Genomic DNA, 20,002 nt, shown 5'->3' with positions numbered 1-20,002 from the left:
CTGGTGCGGCAGCGCCAGGACCTGCAGGAAGCCGAACACCTACTTCCGGTGGAACCGCTGAGCCCCGGCCATCAATCGTGCACGGCGCTTCGACGGCGACCGACAGGCTGGCCCCAGGCAGCGGGCTCGCCGCGGGAGGCTGTGATACCCAATCGTCTTCGCCCCTCGTCTCAGGGTTGCTGGATGAGTTACTTGTCCAGCACGTTCACCACTTCGGGACTGTCCGAAGCGAAACTATGCCTATAGTCGCACGCCTCGTCGCCACACATAGCTGGCAAGTAGCTGTAGTAAAACGAAATTTTGGAACAGCCTCAGCTAGCGGTCGGCAATTCATAGCATGCCCCGGAGACCATTTGTCTGGAAGCGTTGTCCCCCCGCCAGAGCAGAGGAGATTTTCACACGTTCTGAAGAAACGCGACTGGATCGCGCGTGCGCATTTGCCGGTTTAACTAGATTTGGAATGTTTGGTAGTAAAATCGCAGCTCCGGAACTCTATTTAGGAGACGAGCTCCGTTCCCTTCGTATCTGTGTAACGTCCGAACAAGATTAATTTCAGTTCTACGTTGTGTATACAAACAACCATCTGGTTTATCTTTAACGCTTTGTTCCCGTTGCAGCGTAATCGTGAACAGCGAACATATTAAACACATTCTGAACGACACAAGTACAGCTCTCTCATACTGTGACATCATCTATGAAGGCCGAAGCTCCAATTGAAAACCATGCTTTGTGAAAATGATGATAGCTCTAGGCATCGCCCAGTGAAATTTAGGGGCGGTCGGTTTGGCCTTCCGGTGCGACTTCGCAGCTAAAGGGAGTATGCGGGCCTTCTGTAGGAAGTACTGACACATTCGGCATAGACACGCCTGCATTGCCGTCTCTCTGTCATCCCCTGTCCTTTTTTTTTTTTTTTTCATAATTCACAAGTGCGCTTCTTTGCATTGCGCATTTACCCCGACCAATGGCGGCACGGGTCGCGGTTCAGTGCTGGCTGCCCATGTTGGCTCTTGTCTCTTGGGCATCACTTGAGCCACGTTTACATTTTCCAGGTCGTATAAGAAAAGCAAATCGTGCTCGTGCGCACCGATTGCAAAAGTTATTATGCCGTCAATAATTTGACAATCTGCCTCGCAGGAAATCTAGCTTTACAGTTAAGAATTATGATTTACATCTACGTATTTTTTTTTTCAGAACCAAAATAAGCAGAAGTCACATCACATTTCGTGAAATCGTCACCTTTCTTTTTTCCCGTATCTCATATCGTACGTGCGCGTTCACATAAAGGCGGGATAAGTGCTTACATCTTTCAGCATCGCAAAAGAATAACAATTAAGCGGTACGCTTTCGGACGACCACTGCATCGCGCGTGTGCACACGATCAAACATTGTTTCAACACAGCGTGTGCACTTCGCCACATAGCACACTGGTGCATAGTGAAGCCAGCTTGCCGCCAACGTCCAGTCCTTGTACTGATGCGGACATTTCTCGGACAACGCAAAACAGCCGCCTGTTAACTTGGGAGCTATATAATCCGCTACACCCACACATGTAACTACTTTTAACGATCACCCCTCCCCCCTCTCCATAGCGGACCCTACTTTTTCTTTTTCCTTCACAGAACACTAGTAAACACCGAATCGCAGGCAGTTAACGTCCTCCTCCGCTAGGCGTCTGCCATGATGAACCTGATCGCATAATAGCATTGAATAAACATCTTTGTTTATCCTAATAATTTCAGCAACGTTTCTGTTAGCAAGTAGTACAAACAAAGCAAGCAGTCAGACTGCTTTCTTGCAAACACTTGCACCCGTTTTTGATACTGTGCGGAGTTTGGAAGCCGCCTAGGAAATTATATTCGGTGAAATTAAAGGGTTGAAAGACAAGCGAAAGCTTGTCTGAGAAACTGAGAACAAAATGCGGTGGCGTAATTTCTTATTCTTTTGAATCCCAACGAAGAAAAAGAAGGCTGGGCCACTTAAGAGTAAACAGTTACTGCCTTATGTTCCGATAAATTGGGAATCACAACTAAGAGTTCTCAGTTTGAGCGTGTGCGTCGGTTGAAAAACAGGTTTCAGATAAATGTAGGACAATAAATGCTAAGCTAAGCTAAGCTAAACACGTAATCTTAACCGGTGCACATCGTCTGAAAGATACTAGGTTCTTTATTCGAGAGGATTTTTCGCTAGCTACACGACAAGCGAGCAGAAGCTTGATCGAATTCGCTAAACAACGATATCCACCTCTCAAACTCAGTGGTTAACTTTCGCATCGGTAATAGCACCTACACCTATGGCCGTTCTTCAAATACTTTAGTCCAATCTGCTAGATAGCTAGCCGGTGATGAACGCCGTATTAAAATCCAGCGACCATCAACTTGTGTGCTTTTGTCTTTCGGTATTTGATACTTTCGGTATCAATCGTGCACATAAAAACGGTGGTGGTGTTATACTTGCCTTCAAAAAAAGAAGAAAAAAAAAAACGTCGGTAAGGTCCTTCCTTGTTGACACTAATTTTATACTTGAAGTAGTCTGGGTTGCCTGTTCCACCTTATCTGGGAAGTTATTGATCAGCGCTTGCTATCGCGCACCTAATTGCGACCGTGTTTTCTTTTTCTTTTCTTTTGTGTGTGCAGGAGTTTCATAAAGGTATTACGAGTGCAGTAAATCACTTTCCTACTGACAAAGTTTATGTATATGGACATATTAATTATCCAAGCATTGACTGGTCCCACTTCTCTTCTACATGGAGCGCACAAAACGACTTCATCGACCTCTGTTTAGACTTCAATCTTACCCAGATAGTCTTCGAGCCCACTCGCAGCTTAAATATTTTGGATCTTATTCTAACCATAGTCCCGCATACCATAAGTCGTCTTGCAAATTGAGGGTTTTAGTGGCCATAAGGTGCTGCAGTTTTCAATTAATGTTCCAATAAAATTTGCGGGTATTCAACTTAAAGCAATCGGAGATTATAACAGAGCAAATTACGGTGAAATGAACAGATAACTAGAAGTCTTTTTGCATTGAAACATTCTTTACCTCATTTTCTTGTCGGTGTGTCGAAGAAAACTGGGTCTTGTTTAAGAATATTATAGCTATACTGATAGATAAGTATGGGTCACTAATAACAATAGCTAATGATAAATCTAACACACGGTACAATAAGTAACTTACATTGCTCGGAAATAAAAGAAACGCTAGTATGCTTCTGCTAAGCGACTATCCAGCCCTTCCTCGTGGTGTCTAAAATAAAGAGTATCTTAAATCCTACTGTTTTGCTGTAGCTGCAGCTTAAGAGAAACCCATTTACACTCTTACACACTAGCCCTAAAAAAACTTTGGCCGTCTGTTTCTTCAGACCACGGCAATATTATTATTACATTGCTATGATCTTCATAATGTTCCTGCGTCTGCATCAGTGTGCGCGTCAACATTCAACTCATTTTAAAGTGTTGGCATTCTTTGGGTATTTAATGCTCTTTCCGGGGGCTATGTATATATCAGTTTGTATCTATGTATGTTTGCACCTAATCGTTTTCCCACCTTCCTAGATCACTGGGTAGTCCGTGGTCAAATCGTTAGCGCATCAGGTTGCTGTGCTGAGGTAACCGGGTTTGAACTGAACCACAGGACTAACTTGGGTCACTGAGTATATGCTAATGTGCACATGCGTGCTGCTCTTCATTAACGAACCTCTTTCACGCCGACATGGGTCACCGTAGACGCGTGACTGGGTAGGCACCGCTGTTCGAAGAAACTCTTTGACGCCGACTTGGAGCAGTGGGTATGTGCCACTCAGTCTGTGCAGGTCTTCAGTGAACCTCTTTAATGCCAATTTGGGTCCCTGCAGTGACGTCATTAGAGTGCCTCAATGTCCTCCTCTCCTGGCGGAGGAGGAGGACATCGAGGTACCCTAGGGGTCGTCATGAGGAAGTAGCTACACACCAACAAAGAGCAGAATTAGACCACAAGGAGTTAAGAAAAGATGCACAAGGTGTAAGTATAGAGACGGTAAAATTTGTGAGATAAACATGCTGGGTGGTCGCATAGCAGAAAAAACGGCTGGAAATTCAAACGTAGCTGAGTGACGAAGCTATTAGCGTAACATATACGCATTGACCTAAACGCATCTACGAGGTTTGGAGCACACCCCTGTTATTGGCAATTATGTATGGGAGGGGTGCATCATAATGACTGCGTCAAGGAAAGGCAGAGGCTTACTGATTAGGCAAGGCATAAAGTGGCAAAGGGTAAAAGAGACATATGTAAGGAACGTTTATGGATTAGCAGCACATGAGAAAAAAAAAAGACGTGGCTTGGAGTAGCTTACCTATGGACAGGTAGTGATAACAGAGATAAAAATAAAAAAATTGAATGCATTAAAAGCGATATTAATGAGTTCAGGAAATTGGGCCAGGTGGTATTAGCAGGAGATATGAATGCCCACACAGAGGATTTAGACAGATATACTATATATGCACTGAAAGATAAGCAGGGTAATATCAGCAGTAATTTTAAAGATATAGTAAAAGCAGCAGAAGAATTCTATACTGACCTGTACCAGAGCAGCCATGATACCTCCATTCGAAGTAGTAATGAACAGGTTACAGACGCTCCTTCTATAACTAGTGATGAAGTTAGAAGGGGCTTGCAAGACATGAAACGGGGAAGAGCGGCATTAGAAGATGAAATAACAGTCGATTTAATCAAAGTTGGAGGATGCAGCATGCTTGAAAAGCTGGCGGCCCTTTATACGAACTGTTTCACGACTTCAAGGGTCCCAGAGAACTGGAAGAATGCCAACATTATACTAATTCACAAAAAGGGTGACGTTAAAGAATTGAACAACTATAGGCACATTAGCTTACTTCCAGTATTGTGTAAAATATTCGCCAAGATAGTTTCCAGTAGAATAGGGGCAACACTGGAATTCAGCCAACCAAGGGAACAGGCTGAAGTCTCAGGAAGGGATACTCTACAACGGATCACATCCATGTCATCAATCAGGTAATCGAGAAATCTGCAGAGTACAATCAGCCTGTCTATATAGCTTTCATAGATTACGAAAAGGAATTTGATTCACTAGAGATACCAGCAGTCAAGAGGCATTACGTAATCACGGTGTGCAGGGGGCTTACGTAAATACCTTGGAAAATATCTACAGAGATTCCACAGCTACCTTAATTATCCACAAGTAGGAAGATATCTATAAAGAAAGGGGTCAGACAAGGAGACACAATCTCTCCAATGTTATTCACTCCATGCTTGGAAGTATTCAAACTATTAAACTGGGAAGGCTTAGGAGTAAAAATCAACGGAGAATATCTCAGCAACCTTCGGTTTACAGATGACATTGTCCTGTTCAGGAACACTGCGGATGTTACAACAAACAAAACAACAACAGTGAGAGTGTAAGAATGGGCTTGAAGATTAATATGTAGAAAACAAATGAGAATGATCAATAGCCTGGTAAGGGAACAAGAGTTCAGGATTGCGAGTCAGCCTCTAGAGTATGTGAAGAAGTACGTTTGCCTATAGGTGCCTAGGTCTACTACTCACAGGTAACTCTGATCATGAGAAGGCAATTTACAGAAGAATAAAAATGGGTTGGAGCGCATACGGCAGACATTGTCACATCCTGTCTGGAAGCTTACCATTATCATTAAAAATAAAGGTGTACAATCAGTGCATTCTTGGAGACTGACAAAGACTGACTTGGAGACTGACAAAGAAGCTTGAGAACAAGTTAAGGACCGCGCAAAGAGTGGGGAATGAAGAACGTTAGGCGTAACGTTAAGAGACAGCAGGAGAGCGTTGTGGACCAGAGAGCAAACAAGGATGGCCGATATTCAAATTGACATTAAAATTAAGAAAATGGAGCTCGGCAGGTTATGTAATACGTAGGTTAGATAAACGGTGGTGTTGCTGTGGTGTTGGGATACTAAGCACGAGGTCGCAGGATCGATTTCCGAACACGGCGGCCGCATTTCGAGGAAGGCGAAACGCGAAAACATCCGTGTACTTAGATTTAGGTGGCCCAAATTTCCGGAACCCTCCACTGCGACGTGCCTCATAATCATATCGTGGTTTTGGCACGTGAAACCCCATAATATAAATTCTTTTAAATATTTAGTTGGAATTGGTTGGTGCAGGACAGGGGTAATTGGAGATTGCAAGGAGAGGTCTTTGTCCCCCAGTGTACATAAAACAGGCTGGTGATGATGATGATGACTCAATACAACGATTCTTTAGCGCTGGATTTGTGCGATAAACAGCACCTTATAGTAGTTAAAAGGGAGAATAAGTGTCATGGACATGTAATGTGGAAATGCTGAAACAGGCAGTCATATATATATCGACTAGGCCTTCATCATCATCATCATCACGCACGTTTAAACTTAAAATTTTGGAGAGATAATACTGCAATGCCCAAACCAATATCAGCAGAATGCTTTAAAATGAATGAAAAGCAAAAAAAAAAAAAGAGAACACAGAGATCGCAAGAAAATTCTCCCCACGCGTGATTACGATACTCCATAATGCGAAATTTGAGCATAGCTCTATACGTGTTTTCATTTCGCGATATATTGGCTGGCGCGGACAATCTGTCCCGTGTGGCACCTTGCAAACGGAGCAAATTGCGGTGCGAGTGCTTCGCTAACAGGGAGATCACGAGATATAGCGCGTGGGTGACGCGTGGGCGCGAATCACAGCAGCTGCCGCAAACAGACATGCACTAATGCAGCGCTTTGTTTCCATCTCTAGTATTGTTGGACGCGCTGGCCGCATGCCATCAGTGAACAGACGACGCGCGCTACTCTGGCGCCATCGTCGCCGCAGAGCGGCACTACACTTCTCTTCTAACTTTCGCCATACCCTCCTCCTCCACTTTCCTTCTTGCGCTCTCCTCTCTTTCGCGCTTTCATCGTTCTACTCGTTTGCTCGGTTATGCTGAGGCACGACGACGATCAACGCAGGAACGGGCGCTTAAGAGCTGCGCTCTGAAAACATGCAGAAGAAAATGGAAGTGCTCAATTCCTACAACAGCCTGCGAATATAAGGACCTGGTACACGTTATGCAGCAGGAGATAAGACAGACACCGCAAAAAAAAAGTTGGAGTGGAAAGAGGAAATCAAGCAAGTGGTGGAACAAGGAAATAAAGCAAGCTGTAGAAGAGCATAATCAGGCGTAAAGGGATCATTGAGAAGCCAAAGAGTTGGGATAACACGAAGAAGAGGTGCTTCTTAGATGAAACAAGTACCGACAAGACAAAAGGGTGGCGAGTGAGCACGTACAAGAGAAAATTAAATGCACAAGTGAATGTTGGGTACATAACCTTCGCAAAAGAGACAAGGGCGCACCAAAAAGATTCTTGAACCATGTAAGAGCACTCAGAGCTCCAACTAAAGATTCGCAAATGGCTATAAAGGATGAAGACGGCAACATCTTCGAAGGAAACGATTCACTGCGGTACCTCAGAAACACTATTAAGTATAACTTCAGCAAGAAATAAAATGTAGTTCCGACTCAAACCGATACAGCAACAACAGAGAAGTCTTGGAGATCAAAATTTAGCGTAGAAAATGTTTACTGGAAAAAAACAGAAGAAAACGTCCCTAATAACACGACCGCAGGACATGATGAAATACCAGTGCAGCTAATCAAACACATCGGTCCAAAGAGCAAGGCACTGCCAACTAATTCCATAGAGCAAGTGATTAAAACGAAGAAAATCCCGGTTGGATGCCGTGAATACAGGATGAACCTCATCTACAAAGGCAAAGGTTATAAGGATAAGACAAGCTCGTACAGGCCAGTTACAGTAATGTCGGTGATATATAGAATGACAATGCAAGCCATAAAATTAGAACTGTCGAAGTGGCTGCAGAAAAATGATATACTGGAATGGGTTCAGACCAAGCAGGTGTTTAGAGGATTAAATGTTTGTACTAACTCGGTGCATAGAGATTTTAATAACTCAGAATAGACCTTTATGAATAGCGTTTCTAGACATTAAGGGAGCCTACGACAAGGTAGAAGGGGAATTGTTATGGGATATTTTCAAGCACGAAGACAGATGATTTCGTGGAGCTACTGAGGGAGATATACGTATATATGGACAACCAAGTACAAATGGTATGGGAAGGCCGGAAATGCAATGAAGCGGTGGAAATTCACCAAAGACTGAAGCAAAGATGTTCTCTGTCTCCATTGTTGTTCACGCTATATGGTAACGACACAGAAAGACGACTGGAAACAGTGAAATAGGGCTTGATTTATCTTCCATTCGTAATCGGCAAGGGTGCAAAGGATGTTCCTGGACGGACTAATGTGTGCGGACGACATGGTGCTACTACATCATAAAATGCAAGAAATTTACTAAGACTTGCGAATATCTGTGGCAATGCAGCGACAAATCTAGGCCTTAAGTTTGGCACATGGAAATAGGAAATTATGATCTTTAATGAAGACGTAATTACGTGGTATCAATTCAACAGCAAGTCATGCTTATAGTTTAGCAATACACCTACATTGGTGTATACATAAACGAACGAAAGAGCTACTCAAGCATCCACAAAGATAACCTAAGAATGAGAAGGAAGTGGAATGCAGCAATAATGAAACATGGGGCTACAATAAATATGAGTGGTGCGGCATCTGGAAAGGGGTAATGATGCCAGCGCTAACGTTAATGAATGCCATTCTGTGCTTAAAATCTAATATCTAGTCAGAGTTGGAGGTTAACCAAAGATTGGTACGCCGGTTGGCTTTGGGAGCCCACAGTGAAACCACAAATGAGGCAGTGCAGGGTGACATGGGTTGGGCCTCTTTTGAAGTCAGAGAAGCGCAGAGCAAAATTAGTTTTGAAGAAAGGCTCAGGAACATGGATCAAAATAACTAGGCGGCTAAAGTGCACAAGTATATGTACCTCAAAAGCGTGAACACAGAATGGAGAAAGCGATCAAGAAAGTTGTCAACCAAGTACAGGGTAATCAAAAGGGTAAATAGAAAACCAGGAATCACCAAAAAGAAAGGGAGAGAAACAGAGACAGTCAATTGGATGCAAAGACTAGAAACAAAAAATACCATGGATATTCGCAAGAATGGAAGGAAAGAAATTAGAAGGGAGAGCCTGTATGATAACACGAAGGGCAGTGCCTTGCTATCTGAGGTTCAAGCTGGTTGCCTAAGGACGATAACATACCGCTGCAAATATTCGCAACAAGATCAGGCATGTGTATGCTGCAGGAAAAATCCGGAGACCACTCAGCACATCCTAATGGAATGCGAAGGTATTCACCTAGTGAGACCCGTAGGTAACATACACCTTCCAGAAGCGCTTGGATTTAAATCGGACGGAAGCATCAACTGGTCAGCAGTCGAGATAAGCAAGAGACGTTTAGAGTAATGGTAGGGAAAAGGCAGGGAAGAGGTTGATACAACCGGATCAGTTACAAACATAGGTAGCAGTACAAGGTAGATAGAGAAGTTTTGAGGAAGAGAAAAAAATATTAAGATGTATACAAAAAAAAAGGTATAATGAAAATCATGTATATATATACCTGATGAACTCAAGCAGGCTAGGTGACTATTTGTCACCGCCCCATTTCAAAGGGGATGCCAATAAATCATTATTAGCCTATATAGTTACTGTATATTTAACCACTCTAACGCTGCCTAGTGTTCTTGTGGCCAGAGAAGACGCTTATGGCCGAGTCAGCGTCCACGCACGCATTCGAACAACGCCGCCAACTTTCCCGCGCTCTTTTCACACAGTTTGGAGCGGCTTGGTCAAGATAGTCGTATGCTTGGTTTGATTATTCTACCAGTACGCATTCCAGAGTTGCCGAGTGGTAACTCCGCAGTTGGAATGATTAGGGAATTGTTCCACATTTTTCAAACACCCGGAATGGAATAATGGCACCATGCAGTCTGTCTGGCAGATGGAATGAGAACGGAATTGAAGCCTGAGATTTCGGAATGGAATTGGAATGGAATAGGCAAATAGTACCGGAGTTAAACATTGATTTTAAGCGAGACTACGGAACCAGCCAATTCACCTATGAGACTTCGTCAATTCATGACATTTCTCAATTTATACTCAATAAGGCTGGTTTGGATGTACCTATAGCGTGACTACCTCTGCCATGGTAATGTTAAACAACATGGTATACGTGCACATTCTACACTTCTGATGAACTGGAAGCTTTTCATTACAATGTTGAACTGCATTTAAACACAGCAACTTTTAGAGTTAACACCTCCGAGTTTTGTTAAAGAGTTAACTCCTTAGTTTTAGTGAATTTCTTAATTAATTTAGGTGATAAGTTGCAAAACATTATTAGTCTTAGGAAGAGCATGCTTGACCTACGACAAAGGGATGCAGGCCAAAAACGGCCACGTCACAAACGGTTGCACCATTCGCGAGTCCACGGTGCTTTGGAAAACGCGCCATATTTTTTTTTTGCACACTGTCACAATAACAGGGGGTCAGGGAGCTGCGCTGGAAAATTGCCTCTGTTAATCTGCCAGTAAATGTGGAAGAAAAAAGGCAGCAGACTACAGCAATTAATTCGTTTCTGAACTCGTTTGCTGAGATAGCAGCATTCTTCTTGAAGACCACAATCTAAATTTTGCTAGCCCGCTTTTTCCTGAAATAACTGCGCTGATGCAGTGAAAGAATATTTTATACTTTACTCGAATTATCAATAATTAGAGAAATTACAAAAAACAACGCTTTGATCGAGGAGATAAGAGGCCACAAAGTGTGTTGGTTCCTGTGCAAAAAAAATGTATGTTATATATTTGCTACAAATACTTAGCCCAGACTTCAAAAAAAAAAAGAAAAAGAAATATATATGTATATAATATATATATACACAAGACGTTGGATTTTGCAAATATTGTAAACAAACCCGTTTAAGTTTTTTTGAAAGGAAGTCCCGATTTCAGGGAGGTTCTCGATGTTGCATGTGTGTGCGTGCGTAGATATAGTCGCCTACATTCTACTCTGCAAGAGAGGAGGTACAAGGAACAGACTGCGATGCAGTGCCGCACAAGCTGTTTTTAGTACGGTCCAAGTCACAGCTCAAGTCTCCTTTTTGACTTGGACTGACCCACCAAAACCACTTGTATACTTCAAGGCAGAACGCGTAGAAGCAGATGAGAAATAGACAAACCTGTCGAAGGCTTTTGCACGGCATCCGGTGTCTTGAATGGGAGCGGTTCTTTAATTACACCTAGCTAGTACGTTCCAGATGGGCCTGCCTCTTCCTGCTTTCTGCGTGCGCATCTACTGCAGAAATAAATTTACGTTTACCGAGTGATTTGGTCCTACGAGACTACTTAGCATGAAAAAATAGATATAACGCTGGCAAAAGGTGGCCTCAGCGAGCACCTGATGAGATACATCGCCTCTGCCAGGCCGCGAGGCAAGTGATGATTTGTACAAGTACCATAAGTGTAAACAACGTTTCATTACTGAGTATACCTGAAGAAAATTCAAGGCCATTCTGCCCCGAGAACGTGCATGACCAGCAGAGCTGTAAACATTGTGGTAAGAAAACTTTTGGTAAAGATTTTATAACATCACTCATCACAGGCCAAAAGTTTTCATTTTTCCGGGGGCGGGGCGCCCAGCTTTCTACCCCCCCCCCCCCCATTTATATATATATATATATATATAACCTTTATTAACAGTTGCACTTGAGGAAATTTCGTGTGACCTCGAAGAATTGTTCACTTCACCAAATGACGGCCTTACATGAATATTTACAAGACCTCATAGTAGGAGACAGTTCAATTTCACAGCCCGATGTCCTCTCGCGCCACCTAGAATCTGGCGTCTCTCGGTTGTATAATCTTCAATCGTGTACTTCGCTACCACTAATACTGCTTTGCCTTTCCGCCGAACTTCAGCCTCTCTCTCTCTCTCTCTCTTTTTTTTACTGTGAGTCCGAGTATAAGCGCTGCTGCGCATGACTACTATTGATTCAGATTTCTAGTGAATCCGTCTTGGCCTCACTTCGGTTGAGTGAATTATATATATTCATGACCTCTGCATCCAAGTTGCTATGTTTGCATCCCCAATAAATGTTGCAAATTATTAGAAGAGCTTTTTTTCTTGAGTCAGCATTGCTCACTGGAACGAGAAGCAAAAATGAGACACATAATTCACGCGCATTTCACACACCATTGTTAAAAGACTCTGCCGAAGGGGTCACTGAAGTCTGCAGGTTTTCTAGAACGCAATGGCGACCGTTGCTGCGTTGAGCGTTGGCGACCCTCGGCGTAACCGAACGAACGAGCACAGTGAAAGATGAAATAGCGAGTGCGGAGCGCAGCGGGGGATGAAAGACGACGACAGCGAAGGGAGCACCAGGAGGATAGCGGAGGGGGAGGGTATGGCGAAAGCATGAGAAGAAAAGCGTAGTGCCACGCATGACGGGCTCCGAGACGACGACCGCTAAGAGATGGTGCCAAAGTAGCGCACTGTCGTCTGTTCGCCGATGATGCCATCGATACAACATGCAGCTTTACTGCCTCATTTATATTATATAATTTTTTTTCTTGATTGAATGACAGTCTACTGCACCGTTTTGAATTTTCCTCGCTTCAATTTAGGCAACAAAATTATAGATTTTTAAATTCACTACCTGAACACATAAACAAAGTCTTCCCGACTCTTGGCCAATCCCCATGAGTGGGTATGCGCCAAACTCAAGGGCATCAGCAACATGGTCCACATACGTGCCAGGTGCGTCCCGCTGACAAACGCCATGCACCCCATTTACATGAAGTGGAGCTCATGTTAACTAGCTGATGAATTTTGTTGAGTAATGCGATGTCTCGATCGTTCTTTTTCTTTTTATTCTACCCTTGCCGTAATGCTTGCTGCTTCTGTATCTCAATAATAAGCACCCATCGTTAGTGCGGACTTATATATCAAACAAATCCACATGGTGCGATGTCTGCATATGCCGTTGGGATTTTTCTGCTGATGAATACATGTGACATGGCCGAATAAGTGCAGTCAAAGTCAGCCCAAGAAGAGTAATTGCGAGTTTATTGATGGAAACGCGTACACTACTCAATGAAGTCACCAAACGCACGGGTTGTTAAAAGCACGTGTTAGCACTGTACCGCAGATGCAATTCTGATGCATACGCCGATGAACTGCCGCCCCGCTGCTGCTCTTGCAATTTTAAATTTCCCAAGGAAGCTGCTTGGAAGCATACAGATAAAGTCTGACTAACTTTTCAGTACTTTTTTTTAATGGTACGAGAGAGAAGTGCTACATTTAAAGGCAGAGTAGCGCTAGTCAAAGAAGATGAGCGCTGGCGGCAAAAGGCAGGGCTTAGTCCTCTTCGGCGTAAGCATAATAAGAAAGAATTCACTTGAGTACAAAATTCACATGCAAGAAGGGGCTACGTTGTGAAACAAACAAATTACTTGGCGTGTTAAGTCTGCTCGGACAGCATCGAGATGTGATGACTTCCCAAACGTGATGCGAACTTTTAAGCTAAAGATGTAACGAAAATACCATATGCAGCAACTAAATTCGCAATTCTCGCCCGGAACTACCTATTTTCTAAACACATTTCCCCAAAAAACCACAATATCTAAGATACCCTCGGGCGAAAAGAATAAAGCTGTTGCTTTATTATAAAGGATGAAGCACTTGCTTGGTATCATTCCGATAAGACACAGCGTGATTTATACCCTTTACGAACGAGGCAGGGTGAAAACCTTGCAGCTCAAAAGAATCAACAAGAGTTAGGCATGAATCAACTAGCAACAGTTGAACATGTGCGAAGCCACGTATAAAATAGATGTAAAAACATGAAGTGCGTGACAGCTGGTGCGAGAATTTACCGGGCCACATTAAGCCAACAATTTCAGTTCTTGCAAACTTCAGTAGCTTTAACACACAACACAATGCGCTCGTGCAGTCGTGCTGCCTAGCTAGTGCAATGCGGTAAAGAAGCGGAAAACAATATAAGCGGCAAACGGCATTCCGAACTTTAGCGAAATGCATTTAAACCGCATGCTGCACTGCAGACGAACTTCGTCGCTTACGCGTCTATGATCGAGTGGAAAAGAACCGCGACACGAATAAGGAAAGGATGACAATAACAAATTTCCCACCGAAGCGACGACCCATTGCTACCATTGCTTCCGCTGATGAGGCTTTGTGGGGAATGATTAGAACTGTATCGCCGGCACGTTTTCGCCGGTATTTGAGCTTCCCACCCTGCAACAATTCTTCTCAGACATTTCTTGAAGCTTTGGCCACCCCACACATGCGAAGGGTGTTGCCTATTTTGCTCTGAAAATGTGAATAAGACAGAGAAGCACTATCAACGACAGAACCAACTACGGCGCGCGGCTGGCTCCTCTCCCGTGTGTTCTGCGCAAGGCCGCCACCAGTGGCGCATCCATCGGCGCGCACTACGCGTATAATCATAATACAAAATATTCATACGTGAAATGAAAACATGTAGAACTGCACTAAAATTTCACATTTGGGATTATCGTAATCGTCGGTGAATTTTTTCAGTGTCAAAAAAGCATGCAATTTGAAGTGAGCTGAAGCTACAGCAACATATTCATTCTCTAGGCATATGTTATCCATACCAATAGAAATAATTCCTAGTTGGCTACCTCCTTCTCTATAAAAAATAAAACTTGTCCTGAGTATATATTTAAATAATTAGTGTCTGTGCATGGTGTTTACAGTGGAAATGTTAAAATGTTGAAGTGAGCAAATACGGATGCGGTAACCGCTGCTGGTGGTTCTAATGCACTTGTCCTATTGTCAGGATTTGCAGAAATAAAGTGAAAGTATGAAATAATGGCTGTGCACGTCCACGCCAACAATGATGCAGTAAGCTTTCAGCCACAATAAAATTTTAAGTGGAAAAGTAGAGGCAATTCAAAAGGCACCTCAAGTGATGTGGGTGACAGAACTCTCGTAATGACACTGAAAGGGGGGGGGGGACTACACTTTGGCATCACTGGGTGGGGGGCTCTGCCCCCCCCCCTCCTGAAAAACTTTGGAGGGGGCCCGAAGTCCCCCCCCCCATAGTCTGCACCTATGTCACTCACTGTCAATTGAGTAATGATGGTCACAATGGCTTTGTGGTCACTATGACATACACTTATCGGCATACTCGCAAAAACACAGTCTTTGATAATGTCAAGTCGATACACATATGCCACTGAGTGGTCAGTTGGCTCCGCTGTAAAAATTAACCTTAATTATGGGATATTATGTGCCACTATGATCCGATTATGAGGACTTCGGATTCATTTTGACCACTTGAGGCTTTTTAAGTACACCCAATGCACAGCAGAGCGGATTTTTTTTTTCTTCTTTTTCTCTCGGCAGCACAATGCCATAGCCACTGGATACACTTTGGCGGCACCTCAAGGACAACAAACAGGGACATCCAAGTTTGAATCGAAAGTGGTCTGTGGGTTAAGGGCTTTGGTATACCCACTGCCCCTTTGGTGACCTGGAGATCCTGTGCTGCCCACTTTTTAATAATCTCAGTCCGGTACTCTTCTGAGGCCTCCATTTCTTTTCACATGCTAAATGATCTCATAGGTTCCAAATTGCACAGTAAAAGCAAATTCCTTCCCAGAGGAAGAAACGTGAAAGATCAAGAGGTGTGCGCAGACAGAAGAGGCGGACCCTTTTTGGGACAAGAACCGCTCCTGTCTGGCACACACTAGTCCAGTGCTATTCCGAACACTTAATTTCCATCGTAGTGTCACATTCTGCTGATAACATTTTGAGTCTTTTGAGTCAAGAACCACACTTTTGAGTACAGTGAATATGAACTCCTTAAGTACATATTACCTGTAGCCAGTAAAACAAATCGCGCAATCACAAGCCAAGGCCCGTGTCCATATTTACAAACTGCCCTCTCCCGCCAGTTTTACATTTGTCAATGGCTAATGCCTGAGCATGCAAAGATGAGCATCTCGAAGCACATAAATGTAGTTACCTGTAACCAGGAAGAGAGATCCTTCAGGAGGCATTGACTGAGCACCCGGTGACCATAAAGACAAATTAATGCTTATTTAGGAAGCCTGGCCTGTTTCACTCACGCAGCAAGGCATACCCATTACAATATTTGTTTCTTAAGCCCTCTGTAGAGACCCACTAAAAACCAAGTTTGTCAGACCTTTAACTGTTTGTTGCACAGCAGTGGAAGATCATCTAAAGCACATGGAATAGACTGTGGACATAAAGGTGGACTGTCTGCCTTCCTGGATCCTTCTGTAAGTAGCAGGAGGTTGAAGGCATTGGTGTCATAAGTTTGCCCCAGGCTAAAAACAAACGATAGACACGCAGGTTGCTAGTCATAGCAAGAGCCACCTCGGCACAGTACAGCGAGATCATATATGACCATCCCAAGTCACACATCCAGTCAAGCTAATCAATCCTCTGTTCTCCCCCCTTTGCCATACATGGTATCACCATGCCGCATTCAACAAAATATAAGTAAATTCTTTCAAGTTTCTTCAAAAGAATATTTCTGCCGTGAATATTCTCATTATCAACATCAGAGTAAAATACTTGTGATGACTTGCACAGTGCACTTCTTTGTGCAATGTCCTTAAGTGCCTACTTGTAATGTGGAACATGTTTCCCAACAATTTACCACCATGTTTCCAACATGCATTAGCCAACACATGATCTGTCAACAGCAACAATGTTGTGCAATGCGAGCCTTTGGCAATAAAAAAAAATTGACTAGCGATCCCTACCCTGCGAAAGTGGATAGCCAGCGAAGCTGTTAGAAAACCACTCAAATGCCATTGATGGTGATATGAAATCTTTTATTGTTCTGCCTAGTCTTAGCACGGCACCATTGTTGAGCATTACGATTTTGCGCTCTTCGACGCTCATCATATTCATGCAGCTCTTCAGGAGTCTTAGCCTTGCGTGGTCTATCCATAGCGGTCTTGCAATGAACTGAAAGAGTTGCTAGGCAGGCCTCCCTTTTTATATATAAAGTTTGGTGATGTCACTCACGGATTCGTATGCTGCTGTTGCCCCTTTCCCACCGGAGCAGCTTATGCAACCGCAATATTTACCGGGAAATACACGTGGGAAGAAACGTGCCTCGCATTGTTCACAGGCACCTTATCATCCATCATGTGGTTTTGATGCTTGTTTTGTGCTTTTCTTTATTGAAATGAGTACTGAGCTGTGTGTTGTATGCCTCATTCTAAAGGAGATACGCACTTTTATGCGAAGCATATTACTAGAGCTCAACCCAGCTCCTCAGGCGCGGCGGTGTCGCCTTCAATGACCTTTGACCCCATGCCATACCACGTGGCACCGTGACGTCACGACAGAGGAGAAACAGGGCTCCAACTGGCGCCGTCGCTCGCGGCGTCGCCTTCAAGGCTGACCACGTGACACCGTGACGTCATGACAGAGAAGAAACGGGGCTCCAACTCGCGCCGTCGCTCGCAGCGTCGCGGCGGTATATAAGCAGCTGCGCTTGTTTCTAGGTGGCTTTGGCTCAACTCTTGCAAGATGGGCTGGGTGGGAATCGAACCAGGGTCTCCGGAGTGTGAGACGGAGACTCTACCACTGAGCCACGAGTACGATGCTTCAAAGCGGTACAAAAGCGCCTCTAGTGAATGCGGTGTTGCCTTAGAAACGAGCTGTTTCTAAGGCTCAGGCGTGCGTCGCTTGCTCAGGCGCACATTTCGTTGCCGCGCCGAACGCTGCGTTGCTCGACGCTCACCGCGTCCAATGCAGGGTGCGTAGTCGCTGCGCCGTAGCCCATTGTCTTACACCCCTTGGCGGGTCGACGGAACGCTGTCACGTTCCACTCTTGAAGGCGAAGCAGAGTAACGCATTAGTTGTTTCTTCGTCTAGCCGAACCAAATATAGCCAAGCAACAGCAGTTCACCAGGCTAAACAGTGGTTCAACAACTAAACTAAAGGCTAGTATGCTTCGCATCCTGGGCTTAACCTTAGCTAAGCCACAGCCATTTTTTTTTTCAGTGCAATATTTTTTTTGTCGACGGACACGAAAAATCCCGACCAACTAACTAGAGGCTAACAGCTCCGCTGTAACACGACCGACAAAGTCTTGGCGACAGCAAGTGCACACTTTCTTCCGCTTGCATTTTTCTTCCATGCAATTATTGCAGTGTATACTGTGCACCTAGTTTTTAATTGTAAGGCACTCCAACACATTTTCTGCTTTTTTTCTTGACAATTCCCCTTTCATTCAGCCACTTACAGCACACTTCAGCAAGAAATGCCTAACACAACAGGCGACTACAAAAACTTCGGCTATCAAAAACGAGAACTACATTCTGCCTTTAAAAGATGTAGCCTGTCCTTCTGGTGTCTCTCCCTGCTGAAGTACCTCTACCGGCTTGTGTTGCACATTATTCTCTGCCATTAGCAACGACCACTTCTTGTTTGACAAAGTTAATTGGCAATGCCCCTTTCCCTATACATCATGCACACATATATCCCAAACATACTAAGCCTACAGTAAATACACAAATAAATAAATAAATAAAACAAGGCTAACCAGACAGGCATCCCTTATGCACATGCATTAATTGAACCTCGTACCATTGTGCCAATAAAAACAGTATTACACACATGTACACAAACGTCATATTGTTAAAGTAAATGTGGAGCAAACAGAGCAGTCACTGCACATTTCTCTATAGCAATGCATGACATGGAAAGGTAAAAAATAATTTGTCGTGCTGGCACCCAGAACCTGAATTAGGCGTGCTCAAGGATGCGATGTAGTCATAATTGGAAATTTTGTTGAAATTAATTTGTGGTAGAGGAGAGAGAAAATGGAAGCCCCTTGTGCCATCTGTGATTCACTAGTTTAATCCGTTCAGGATGACGCCTACAAATACCTCCTAAAGACGTTGATTTTCTGTCTAAGTGCACAAAACTCGTTGAGAATAAGCATAATCAATTAAAAGAAAAAAATATTTTGCAGGAACTCTTTCAGCAGCAGAAGAAAAGCACCAGGAAGAAAAGTGGACATCGGTTACACCCCAAATCACCTATGGCTTTCTTTGGGACTTCTACAGGCACCTCCATCACATAGGTGTAACCACAGGTGTACATTTCATTAGCTTTTCATCAGGTGTGCAATACCACTGCAGCCAGAGATTTTGCATCAGTTTCTCTCCTCTGGCCATGCTTTCAAAAGAGAGTCACATGCAAAACTTCTTCCTCATGCTGCGTCCCTGCTCTAAACCAACAAACGACGCTTGCTGCCTGTCATTCAGTGTTGGCCGAAGACATTTAGCCAGAAATTTCATGCTTACCTAATATTGTGTCCCTGCTCTAAACCAACAAACGACACTTGCTGCCTGTCATTCAGTGTTGGCCGAAGACATTTAGCCAGAAATTTCATGCTTACCTAATATTGTAACTCGAAAAGAAAAAAAACTGTTTTCTGGCATGTCTGTGGGCAACTCATCCATAAACAGTTAAACTTTTAGAGACAACAATGAAACCACAGCAAATTGAGTGGCTCCAACTACAGGTTTTCCCGCTCAGTTTAATTCAAACGCCATTGAAAATAATCCAGGCGCCAGCCAATTTAATCTGAGCGCCAGCATTTTTAAGCCAAGTGCCAATAATTTAATGCAGACGCCACCACATTTAATCCCAGCGCCATCCAAATTAATCCGCGCGCCAACTCATTTAATCCTTGCGCCAGCCATTTTAATCCAAATGTCACACATTTTAATCCCAGTGCCAGTCAATTTAATCCTGTTGGAAATTGATTGAGAAACAAATAATTCTTGCAGAAGAGGTTGTAACAGGCGTCATGAATGCCGTCTATTCATTCATGTGATCACCATATTGGCTTCAGCACTATAGGAGCAAAGTTTCCACGCTACCGCTCTCGTCATGGCTGCTTCAGAAACACTCGCGTTTGTTATACCGCTCGCTCATTTCCTCCTTTTCAAGTCGTATTT

General features: G+C 43.7%; 2 protein-coding genes across 3 annotated transcripts in view; one reads left to right on the top strand and one right to left on the bottom strand.

Annotated features, from left to right (window-relative positions):
* mspo (M-spondin) overlaps positions 1–1,733 on the top strand; it is a 25,682-nt gene extending 23,949 nt beyond the window's left edge. For both annotated transcript variants that reach the window (XM_075677378.1, XM_075677377.1), the window contains exon 4: positions 1–1,733. This exon is cut by the window's left edge and continues 145 nt beyond it. In XM_075677378.1, the coding sequence (XP_075533493.1) occupies positions 1–61 (61 nt within the window). In that variant the 3' untranslated portion in view covers positions 62–1,733.
* Positions 1–20,002, bottom strand: part of RpL26 (ribosomal protein L26) — a 193,674-nt gene that overhangs the window by 79,320 nt on the left and 94,352 nt on the right. The window lies entirely within an intron of this gene.

Source organism: Dermacentor variabilis, unplaced genomic scaffold (assembly GCF_050947875.1).
Source record: "Dermacentor variabilis isolate Ectoservices unplaced genomic scaffold, ASM5094787v1 scaffold_12, whole genome shotgun sequence".
NCBI lineage: Eukaryota > Metazoa > Arthropoda > Arachnida > Ixodida > Ixodidae > Dermacentor > Dermacentor variabilis.
The sequence above is the reverse complement of the archived record's forward strand: the minus strand, read 5'-3'. Positions and strand labels throughout refer to the sequence as shown.